Source organism: Antechinus flavipes, chromosome 4, assembly GCF_016432865.1.
Source record: "Antechinus flavipes isolate AdamAnt ecotype Samford, QLD, Australia chromosome 4, AdamAnt_v2, whole genome shotgun sequence".
Classification (NCBI taxonomy): Eukaryota; Metazoa; Chordata; class Mammalia; order Dasyuromorphia; family Dasyuridae; genus Antechinus; species Antechinus flavipes.
The window spans coordinates 65,740,740-65,753,359 of NC_067401.1; the positions used below are offsets into that span (position 1 = coordinate 65,740,740).

The following is a 12,620-nucleotide window of genomic DNA, read 5'->3' on the forward strand; positions in this document are numbered from 1 at the left end:
TGACACTGGTGAACAAGCACTGGAGTGTCAGCAAGTGAACATGCATACATAAAAGCTTATGGATTTGGCAGCTAAATAGCAGCTGATGATTTATCAGATTAATCTGAGGTTTTAAAGCTTATATGAACTGTTGGTAGTTTTATAATGTTATTTGGGTTTAGAGGAGAAAGGGTGGGGAAAAAGAGGAGGTAATCTGATAACTTAATTCATCTCTATCCTCAAAAAGTGTCTAAAAGAATAATAACCTAGAGGACCCTTTACATTTCTCAATTCCAAACTTCTCTTACATAAAAGTAGCAAAAAAATCCAAACAGAATGAAATATAAATTATGTATTTTCAGCTAATTCTATCTTGGCCAAGGTACAACAAAGTAAATGAAAAGAAGAGAACTGAACTGTAGCTGAAAAACCAACAATAATAGTCCCTAAAAACAGGAGATAAAACATACCTCACCGTGCTCTTGGCAGAGAGCTAAATGCTGCAAGCATTGTCCGACCTGGTCACCAGCTGACCATTGTTAACTCTGCTATTGCCTAAATGTTTTCTTGTTGCCAGGGAGGGTTCAGTGAGGTAGGAAAGAGAACACGTATATATTCCCCAAAATGATGAGAGAGAAAAACAAAAGGCAGTAATATTTTATATAGTAAACTCTAGTCTGGTTACCACAGCTGCAAGAGGCAGTAAATAGGGATAAGCAGGAAAGACTCGGGCTTGGGGCCATCAGATCTGAGCAGCTGAAGAAGGGAATACCAGGGTCCTTGCTTGGGTTGCTCATCCACACATCACATCACATCACACATGTGCACTGTTCCCTTATCCCCCTTTAAAAGTTGGTTTCTTTTTCCTCCAGCCCCTTCCCTCTCTTCCTCTACTGAAGGTTATCTCCCCCTTTCTCTCAGGAAGGGACTGAATAGCCCTCATCTCTTCCTATCAGACCTTGAAAGGTTCATCAACAAGAGGGATTGTTCCCTATCCATTCTCCAGGAGATGACTGAAGGAGATTTTGGCCACAGAAACTTCTTAAACAGCCTATTCAAGCAGGAGATGGGATAAGGATGAGTGGACAGTGAAGAATGGTGAACTGGTTTGGGAATGGGAAGAAGCCACATGACATTCAGGGCTCTCTAGAGGATGCAGAAATATAGAACTATGAAATCATCAACTCCCTATTCTAGATTATAACGCCAAAGATTTTGCCATATGATATATCCTCTTTTGCCTCCTCTTATACTATAAACACCACAAAAGGATACATTATTCAGGTAATATGACTTTATTGTTACTGGTGATAAAAAAAGATTACATAACAGGAATAACAAAAATAAAAATAATTCACTCTAATGTAGGTTTGGGGAAACCAATGAATAACAACTGATAGTTCCAAATGTGAAGTTTCTGTACCACAGATCAACACTGAATACGCTTGTCCTATGGCTCTTTTCAACGGTGAGGTGATTCAGACCACTTCCAATGGTTTTATGATGGAAAGAGCCAACTGTGGATCATAACACAGTATTTTCACTTTTTTGTTGTTGTTTGCTTGCTTTTTATTTTCTTTCTTGGCTTTTTTTTTCTTTTTGATCTGATTTTTCTTGTGCAGCATGGTAATTGTATAAATATGTATTTTAAAAATTGCACATTTAACATACTTCCCCCCCATCTAGGTAAAGGGGTAGGGGAAAAGAAGGGGAAAAAAATGGAACACAAGGTTTTACAAGGGAGAATGTTATTTTTTAATATTTGTATTGAATTTTTTTATTTTCAAAAGATTTTTAAACATTGACCCTTGAAAAACCTCATTTTCTCCTTCTTCCCTCTATTCCCTCTCCTAGATGGCATGTAATCCAATATATATTAAACATAGTAAAAATATATGTTAAATCCAATATTGGCATACATATTTATACAAATTATTTTGCTACACGAGAAAAATCAAATCGAAAAGGAAAAAAAATGAGAAAGAAAATAAAACACAAGCAAACAACAATAGAAAGAGTGAAAATGCTATATTGTGATGAACACTCAGTTTTCCACAGTCCTCTCTCTGGATGCAGATGGTTCGCTTCATTACAAGATCATTGGAACTGACCTGAATCATTTTCAATGTTGAAAAGAGCCATGTTCATCAATATGTTGTTGCCCTGTATAATGATCTCCCAGTTCTGCTCAATTCATGTAAGTCTCTCCAAGCCTCTCTGAAATCATGCCGCTGATGGTTTCTTATAGAACAATAATATTCTATAACATTCATATACCATAACTTATTCAGCTATTCTCCAACTGATGGGCATCCACTCAATTTCTAGTTTCTTGCCACTACATGCTAGGGTGAGGGTTGAAAAATATCTATGCATATGTTTTGAAAATAAAAAGCTTCAATTAAAAAAAAGAAAATGCTTGTCCTAAAATTACCCAACAGCTCATTGATAGAAACATTCCTATTCATGTTTTTATTAAAGCTTTTTATTTTCAAAATATATGCATGAATAATTTTTCAACACTGACCCTTGAAAAACCTTGTGTTCCAAATTCCTCTCCCTTCCCCCACCACTTGGTTCAGTTCAAATTACAAGAATTCTCAGTACCCTAAAATGCTCTCCCGGAAAAAAAAGGATTACAAATGTAATCTAATCTAATAGAAAAGATCTAATAGAAAATTCAATCTAATCTAATCTAGATTTAAAAGATTTAATAGAAAACTGGATATCTATTGACAAGATACTGTGAAGATATTAAAATTTATCTTAAGACAGTTGAAAATATTTTCTATAATACACACTTCTCAGGAAGCAAGAAAATGAGAGCTAAATATTTATTCAATAAAAATACTGCCAATAATCAAAAAAGGATCAAAATATCACGGGATAGTTCCCCGCATCACACAAAAACCTGTTATTTTTATATTTAGCAAATATGGAATGAATGGTCTCAAAAACTTCTACAAGATATTCTGTGACAATTTTGTCAGTAGTTTTCTTATGGTGGTCTCAAACAAAATAGCTTCTGAATGTATAATCTGATTAAGGTTTTTCAGGTCACTAAGCTAAAGGAATCTGGATCATGCTGAGGGTTTACTATATGCTCTCTCAGCCTGTAAACATTTCTCTAAATACACTTCCAAACTTGAAACTTCATACTAAAAATAGAAGGAAGAAGGGGAAATTAACACATTAACAGAAATCAATGCAGTTTTAGAGAGCTAGAAAGGAGGTTTTATTTTACAGGTTAGCAGGGAAGGTATATTTGTATAGTCTTCTTAATGCAAATATTTAAAATACAGTATAGAGAGCAAATAATATACTTTCAGCCTCCCTTGGTGGAGCTGTGTCAGTTTTGCTTCTTTCTTTTTAAATGTATTACAAAGGATCACTCTCTCTGAGGAAAGGATGTGGGAGGAATATATTTAAAAACTGTAATGTAAATACAAAAAGATATCAATAATATTTTTAAATGTTACTTAACAACAGTCACAATTATAGAATTTCAGAATTAGAATGAATTTAATTGAAACCATACAAGATGATGACTTCCCACTACGATACACCTAGTGGTCATCTAGTCTTCTCTAAATACTAGGAAGCCACTACCTCCTCCTATTGCATAATGAAACCTTTTGCAAAAACATTCTCCAATGAAAAGCTTAGCACTGAGGCAGCAAGGTATGGTGAAAAGGGCACTGCACTTGTAGAATGCTAATAATGTCTGCTGGGGCTCTATCTCACAGTGTAATTATGAGGATTTAATCAGATAACCTATACACATCACAGCAATTTGAAAACTACAAAGCAACACATATGAAGAAAATGATTTTATTGAACTATTTCAAGCATTTACAATTATAGAATAATGACCATTTTTCACTTTTAAATTTTACATAGTCTTCTATAAGTCACTGAAAGGGGGAGTAGAATAAGCAAACCATCTAGTCATAATGATGCAAACCATCAAGATTATAACGTTCACATAATAAACCAGGCCATGGATTTTCCCGAAGCCAATTTTGCTGATTTAAACAGAAAACCCATATAAAACACGCTGGTTTCCATGGTAGTCAGTCTGCTGGACTAAAAGCTGTTCAATTCTTTTGTACCAATCAGATTTAGTGACTTACAATGTTGTGAACAGCATCAGTCATCAAAACCTGCCATATTTTTTGGCAGTTATCTACTGATGTGCACACGTAGCCTTATGTTAGTAAGAAATCTTTACTCAATAATCCATGCCAATTATTTTCATCACCAAATTGAGCCAAGAGCCACAGCTGTCACTCTTGGAGAAATACATAATTTAAGTAAATCTCAGATAGTTTATTTATAAAGTCCTCAGGGCTTCTCACCTACTATATACCAAGTTCTATGATGAACACTGTGGACACAAGAGTAAAATTTTTCCTGCTTCAAGGAGTTGACATTCTATGGAGGGGGAGATGGGGAAGGAGACATTCATACATAGTTAGTATTTATATTATGCACACATAAATCTTATGCTTTAAGGTTTACATAACACTACAGATGACAATCATCTGATCCTCATTCACAACAACCCTGAGAGGTAGGTGGTAAAGGTATTATTATTCCCATTTTACAGATGAGGAAACTGAGACTGAGAAATTAAGTGACACGCCGGATGTTCCAAAGCTAGGAAGTACCAGAGGCAGGAATTAAACTCAGGTTTGCTGACTTCACGTTCAAGATTCTATCCACTGAGACACTTACCCACATAGTTATGGAGGATATAAAGCAAAGTGGGGAGAGGAACTAATAACTAGGGGAGAAATTAGGAAAAAACCTCTTGAAAAAAAATCCTGCAGAGAGCTGAGACTAAAGCCAGGAATTTTCTAAAATAAGAGGGAAAACATGCAGACATGAGACACAATCAGTGTGCAAAGGTGCTGAGACCAGATGAAAGACCATAAATGAAGACTAGCTTAAGGAAGTCCATTTGGCTGAAATTCAAAGCTTATGATAGGGACTAATATGTAAAATGCCTGGAAATACAAGCCAGAACTAGATTTAAAAAAAGATTTAAAAGCAAACAAAAGATTTTATATGCCCCAACAAAAAGACTATAGTTATATAGGTAGGTATATATAATATTGCTATTATATATACCAATAATATAAACAATGACAATCACGATTCACAAGTGCTTTCCTCACAAAAAAAACCCTGTGAGGCAGAGCAATGAAAGTGTTATTTTTCTCATTTTACAGATGGAGAAATGGGAATCCAGAAAACTTAGATGACTCAACAGTCACACACTGAGTGAGGGTCAGAATAAAAACTTCAATTCAGATTTTTGACACAAAGTCAATGTTTTTCAAGTCATGAATCAAAACAAGAAAAATGCTTAGGAGAATAAGTAATGTGATTGATCTCATAGTCCCATATGATATCATAGAATATATCATCATTGTGTCAAATGATTTAATGAAGAAGGAGGAATAAAACATAATTTATCTATATTTTCATATTTATGAAAGTCATTTCTCACCATGAAGAATTTAAGATACTTTAGAAGTTTGCTAAATGGGAGTTAGGAGGATCTACTGTGTAATGAAAAAGTGAATTTTGGAACAGTCAGGAAATAAGAGTTAAGTGGCCAGTGACAAATTACATCAACCAGAAAAAAAGGAGGAGTGAGTTTGCCTTCGGAGAAAGATCTTCCCTCCTAGACTTTAAAGAACAGAACAGTAGGACTCTCAGAGCTACTACGTAGCATGGCAGGGATACTTTTAGAAAGAACATAGGGATAATACCTTTAGAAAAACATTCATTTTAATTTCAAATGCATTTTGCCATGATTAGTCTAAAAGTTGGACAATATTTTCCTTTAATACTAAGATGCCAAGATCAGAGAAGGGTAAAGAGGTGGAAACTGTGTATTTCTAAACTTATTAATTTTTTTTTTCTTTTACCTTAATTCCTAAAGATAGATGAGGGGGAAAAGTGACCTTTCTGAAATACAATTGTGAAGACTACTAGGCTCAATGCTACATAACTACCTAAGATCATTCTCAACAGAGATGACATAAGTATTCATTTTTTCAAATAAAATGTAGCAAAAACACTGGCAAACAGCAACAACCACATGTCACATGCATATATACCTGAATGGAAGATAGGGGGGATTTGAGCCAGCTATGAGTGCTCTGTAGGCTTCTTCTGGTGTCTTCTTTAAATAGATGACCTAAAACAAACAAATAGCAACATTTAAATATAAATGCATACATACCACTAATCTGATCCCAATCAAGTATAATACTTGGTTATATTTTCACTCTTTTGACAGATATTTTAATCATCATCCTACCCCATATCTAGGCAATTGCTTTTTCTAATTGAGGAGTTTAGCAGCATTTAATTCAAGAGTAATAGAAAAAGGAAAATTCCATGTTTAGACAAGGAACCACAGAAAAGGTTTTCCAAAAATTATTTACTAAAGCAAAATGCATATTTGAAGGGAGCAGTGAGAAATGGAAGAACAATATTGTAATTTTTTAATATCTGTTCATCAGTAGCATAGCTAAGGCTTTTTTCATAGGCAATGTTCACAGCAGGCAAAAGTACAAGATCTTGATTAATTAGTAAATGGAAATCTTACATAGAACATGCTCCCATGGCTAGATTTATTAAAAAATCTATTTGCTCTGAGGGAATTCAATGATGATTCCCCCCCCCCCTAAGGCAAGTGGGGTTAAGTGACTTGCCCAGGTCACACATTTAGGAAGTGTTAAGTATTTGAGGCCAGATTTGAACTCAGGTCCTCCTGACTTAAGGGCTAGTGATCTATCCACTACACCAACTAACTGCCCCTCAATGATGATTCTTAAAGACTAAATGAAACCAAACCAAACAGTTAGCAAATTACTACTTTTACGGGCTACATTTATATGGAAATAATAACCAAAAGTTATTCACTTTACTGATATCAGCAATACCTAAGTCCCAGCTAGCCTAGTGAAAGCGTAGTGTACAGAAATTAGTCCTACACCCTAAAATGCCTCACAAAAAGGCTCTTATTGGTGTCTAACTTCAAATTATGTAAACCATAAGTAATAATGACTACTGACAAAATAATCTAACTTAGCATAAGCTATAATACACATTTTAGGTGCTCAATAATTATTTAAACCTGGGGAGGCTAGCATAAAAAGATGCAAAGTAAAGTGAACAGAACCAGGAGAACAATGTATACAATTATTACATAGCATAAAGAAAAATAATCTTAAAGGTCTTAAGAACTGTGATCAATACACAATCTGGACACTAGCAAACAGAACATGATGCATGCTATCATATCTTGATAAAGAAAATAATAGATTAAGAGATAAAGAATTAGCAATTTCCAGATATGACCAATGTGTGGAATTGTGCTTGATTATTTGTTATAAGACAAGGGTTTATTTCTTTTTTGAGTAGGCAGCAAGGGAATTTTGAGAGTAGAGAGAAACATGGAAAGGAGTGATAATGTTTCCTCTGTCTAAAAAAAAAAAAAAACTCAAACATCCATCAATGAAACATTTGAAAATAAATAGAAGAGAACAGAAAGACAATCAGAAGGGGACAGAAACCTCCCAGGGAAATGCTTATGTTATCAGATTAGATTTAATATAGTTGCTCTTACTTAGTTGTATCCATTTCTTCATAACCATTTGGAATTTTCTTGGAAAAGATATCAAAGATGGCTTTCCTATCTCATTTTACAGATGAGGAAACTGGGGCAAACAGGGTTAAATAATTTTTGTCCAGGATTACATAGCTAATGTCTCAGGCCATATTAAACTCAGAAAAATGCGTCTTCCTGATTCAAAGCCCAATACCTCTATTCACTAGACCATCGAACTGCCTAATTCTTTTATACAACTTGGTTTTTTGAAGTATTAAGAATTTCATATACAGTTCTCTCTGTTCTTTGTACATGGGAATGTTCACATTTGTCAAATTCACAATAAAAAAAAATTATTTAAAAATATAATTCTAACTGCCAGGTTGTACCGAGTATTAGGCAAACATCATTTTTATAGCCTGTGAGTGTTGCATTATCTACCCCTTTTTTGATTAGCACATGATTGGCACAGGGGAGGCATTTAAAAAAATACATACTTTTCAGAATTGAAACTTGAGGGAATGTCAATCAATTGGGGAATTACTATGCAATAAGAAATGACAAGCAGGATGCTTTCACAAAAACCTGGAAAGACCTGCATAAACAATGCAAAGAGATATGAGCAGAACCAGGAGAACATTGTACATAGTAATAGCAATACTGTAATATGATCAACTATGAACAACTTGATTGTTCCCTGAAATACAATGATCTAAGACAATTCTGAAAGACTCCCAGTGAAAAATGTTATCCCACTTTCAAAGAAAGAACTGAAGGAGTATGAGTGCAGGATATTTTTTTTTGTTGTTGTTTTTTGGGTTTTGAATTGTTTTTTCTTTCACAACATGACTAATATTCCATTTACAATATGGAAATATGTTTTGTGTGGCTGTACATGTATAAAATGTATATCAAATTGTTTTCCTTCTCAATGGGGGAGAGCAAGAAAACAACAAGAGAAAATTTGGAACTCAAAATTTTAAAAACAAATGTTAAAAATTTTTGCGGGGTAGAGCTAGGTGTTGCAAAGGATAAAACACCAGCCCTGAGTTCAAATTTGGTCTCAAGACACTTAACATTTCCTGGCTGGAAGTAAAATTAAGAATTTTATACTTAATGAGACCAAGAAAATACCATGAAATGAAGGAGTTTTGTCGCATTCCCATTTTAAACAAATATTTATTGAAAATACTTTGGATTCAGAAGTTCTTCTTCCCATATGCAAAATTTACCAGTCCTGTGTTCTGTTTCTTTCATAAGTTACTTAAAGGTTGGTGATCAAACATACAGGGGAGATCCCCAAAGTATTCTTTCCACTCAGGTGAAGTATCTTTAAGTCTTTTTCCCTGCTGAGAGGAGGGGATTAACTGCTTTTTAAATTTTTATATTTAGATGTACATTATTTTCTTTTTTACTTTTCCTTCCTTCCTTCCTTCCTTCCTTCCCTCCATTAAGAAAGCAAAAAAAAAAAAAAAACTGGTTACAAATATATATAGCATGCTCAAAAAGTTATCAAACTGTGCATACCCTTTGATCCAGCAGTGTTACTACTGGGCTTATATCCCAAAGAGATTTTAAAGAAGGGAAAGGGAACTGTATGTGCAAGAATGTTTGTGGCAGCCCTCTTTGTAGTGGCCAGAAACTGGAAACTGAGTGGATGCCCATCAATTGGAACATGGCTGAATAAAATTGTGGCATATGAATGTCATGGAATATTATTGTTTGGTAAGAAATGACCAGCAGGATGATTTCAGAAAGGCTTGGAGAGACTTACATGAACTGATGCTGAGTGAAATGAGCAGGACCAGGAGATCATTATATACTTCAACAACAATACTATATGATGATCAATTCTGATGGACGTGGCCCTCTTCAACCATGAGATGAACCAAATCAGTACCAATAGAGCAGTAATGAATTGAACCAGCTACACCCAGCGAAAGAACTCTGGGAGATGACTATGAACCACTACACAGAATTCCCAATCCCTCTGTTTTTGTCCACCTGCATTTTTGATTTCCTCCACAGGCTAATTGTACAATATTTCAAAGTCCGATTCTTTTTGTACAGCAAAATAACTGGATATATATACATATATTGTATTTAATTTATACTTTAACATATTTAACATGTATTGATCAACCTGCCAATTTTCAATTACATTTTATTTAACAAATAAAGCATAGGCTACTGGTAGGGGGAGGAATTATGACACATGGAGGAATGTATATAATAGGAAAACAAAAGATATAAATAAAATTAATTTTAAAAATATATATTATATATAGTAAAATAAAACAAAGTCTTACAATAGCCATATTCCCTTCCTTCTCTCTGTTAAAAAATGCACTTTGAATCCATCACCTCTCTATCTAGGGGTAGATAACATTTTTTCATCTTAAGTCCTACAGAACTGTAATGGGTAACTATGTTTGCTCAGTTTCTAAAAGTCTTTCAGGATTGTTTATCTTTACAATAGCATCATTATTGTATAAATTATTCTCTTGCTTCTACTCACTTAACTTTGCATCAGTGAACACAAGTCTTCACAGATTTCTCTGAAACCATCCCATTCATTTCTTTTAGCACAATAATATTTCATCACATTCATATATCATAACTTAATCAGTCATTCCCTAACTGATAAGTACCCCTCTGAAGAAAGATTATACCATATAGCTTAATACCATCCATATATATAAAATGATGAGACATTTTTGGTTTTTTTTTAATTCTGAAATCATAGTTTGCTCTATTTAAGAAAAATGATACAGCATGAGTTAGTACTCATGCAAGTGAGTTAAGTTAAGCAAGAGCTTAAACTGTTGCCTTGAAAAATACCATTTTATGTCAATAAAATAATGCCTAACATTATTATAGTATTGGTGGCATATTTTAAATAAAAACCAATTTTCCATGTGAGAAAAAAGGAATAACTAGCATTTATATAGTATTTACGGTTGGCAAAGTGTTTTACAAATATTATTTTATCTTCATAACAATCCTAAAATTAGAGTTTTTCTCATTTTACATATGAGAAAAAAAGAGAATGCAAGTTTAAATTGTATGTCCAGAATCACATAGTTTGTATTTAAGGTTGAATTTGAATTCAGGTCTTCCTAACTCCCAATCATCAGCCCTTTATATATTATGCCATCCAGCTATCACCAAATCCTCCAGTCCTTCATTATCTTCTAATTCTATTTGGATCTGTTTTATATATTTGTAATATAGGATAAGCATGACAATAGAAAAGAGTAAAATGTTTTACAAAATTCAACAAAGGCAATAAATATGGTACCTACAGGCAAGCTTTTTCAATAATTAAAAAAACAGTAATTTGTACTTTATGCTCCTGGAACTTTTTGATAATTCTCCTTTTTCTTCCTCAACCAATCTATTGTTTTCTTCTAAATGCTTAGAGATTGAGGTAGGAGAATATCAAGTTATGAATACTTTGTAGAAAGCACAAAAACATGTAACTAGTTTAGATGAGAATCACTGGTATTGTCATTTTTTAATAATGGATATGAGGTGCCTTCTATAAGGAAAAGTGAGACTAGGTTTGCATCTGAACAAAAATTCTGAAGTACTTTGCTAGTAAATTATGAACCACTGTGAAGCATATGAGCCAATAATCCTAGATCTGATTCAGCCCCTTCATTTTAGAGTTTTACGAAGAAGCCAGCATTTCCATTATCTTCCTAGACCTAACTGCTCTCTCCATCATTATGTTAACAATAATACAACAAAGCATAGGTTGTGTCTTATTGGAGCCAACTTTCAATTCACCTATTGTATTTCTTGGAACTATACAGATGACCAGAAATCTTCCACATTCTCATTCTTCTGTGGTGTTCTCTAGATCCTGATTTCTTTATTTTTCAAGTCATTATAATAAAGTTTTTGATTAATGTTGAATTTTTATTTTGTTCCTTGGGTTGCCTTGAATTCTTGTATACCTTAAACATTTGACTTTTGCTTTCAATTGTGAACTAAGGAAATTTTCCCATATAATTTATTGTCTTTGGGCAATGCTATCTTTTCTACTCTATTTATCAGCTAGATATTGATATGTGATCTTCCAATGCCTTTATACAGATCTTCATTAGCTCTCTGAAGTTGTTTTTTATCACGTAGTGTTTGATGACCATCTTTCAGGATATTACCCAATAGTACCACTTTCCTCATATATTCCACAGTTAAACTAGTCAGCAATATACATGTGTTAAAAGTACTGGTGTGTAATGAAAATATTCGTATTTTTGGTACAATCCATATATACCTCATGGCTTGCCAATGGGAGCCCCATTTCCACCTTCAGGCTCTGAAATGGTGACTTTAGCATTGCTGATTAGTTCTGATGATGCTCACCAATTTGTGTACCATAAACACGTTGCTCCATTGTTCTGCATGTCCACAATGGATCCCAGCAGGCCAGCCTAAAACTTTGTGCCACCAGATTTCTTAGGCTCCAGAGAAGCAGTTTCATCCCAATGATCAGGAGGTGTTAACCTAATCAGGGGTACCACCAGAACACAACCAGCCAAAGCTACCACAGCAATATACATTTCCCTAGTTAATATTCCCTTGCTGACCCCTTCTCCTCACAATATAAACAATGACCTGGCCTTTGAGAAAACTGTCATTATAAAAATTATATGATATTACATACTGTATCACAGATTATAAATTATTCTATAATAATAATCCCAGATCATGCAGGTTTGGCAAACTGCATATATACCAGAATGAACTAAATCCCCCAAAAGGCCTTAAAATGTATATAAATGTGCTTACTCTTGAGCAAGACATACTAATCTTATTGAAAATTACAACTTAATAATGGATCATAATTAACAACATACATTTAAACAATGTATTTACCTCACAAAAATCAATTTCCAATAATAATGTTAATTAATGGATTCAGATCTATTGCAACATGCAAAGAAAGATCCTAGAGATTTCTCAAATTTTTAATTACTTGACTATTTCTAGAAAGCTTATA

At 33.8% G+C, this 12,620-nt stretch overlaps 1 protein-coding gene across 9 annotated transcripts in view; it reads right to left on the minus strand.

Annotated features, from left to right (window-relative positions):
* Window positions 1-12,620, minus strand: part of CDC14A (cell division cycle 14A) — a 234,144-nt gene that overhangs the window by 141,878 nt on the left and 79,646 nt on the right. For all 9 annotated transcript variants that reach the window (XM_051993248.1, XM_051993247.1, XM_051993245.1 and 6 more), the window contains one exon: window positions 6,111-6,190. In XM_051993248.1, coding sequence (XP_051849208.1) covers window positions 6,111-6,190 — 80 coding nt within the window. The remainder of the gene's footprint in view (window positions 1-6,110; window positions 6,191-12,620) is intronic.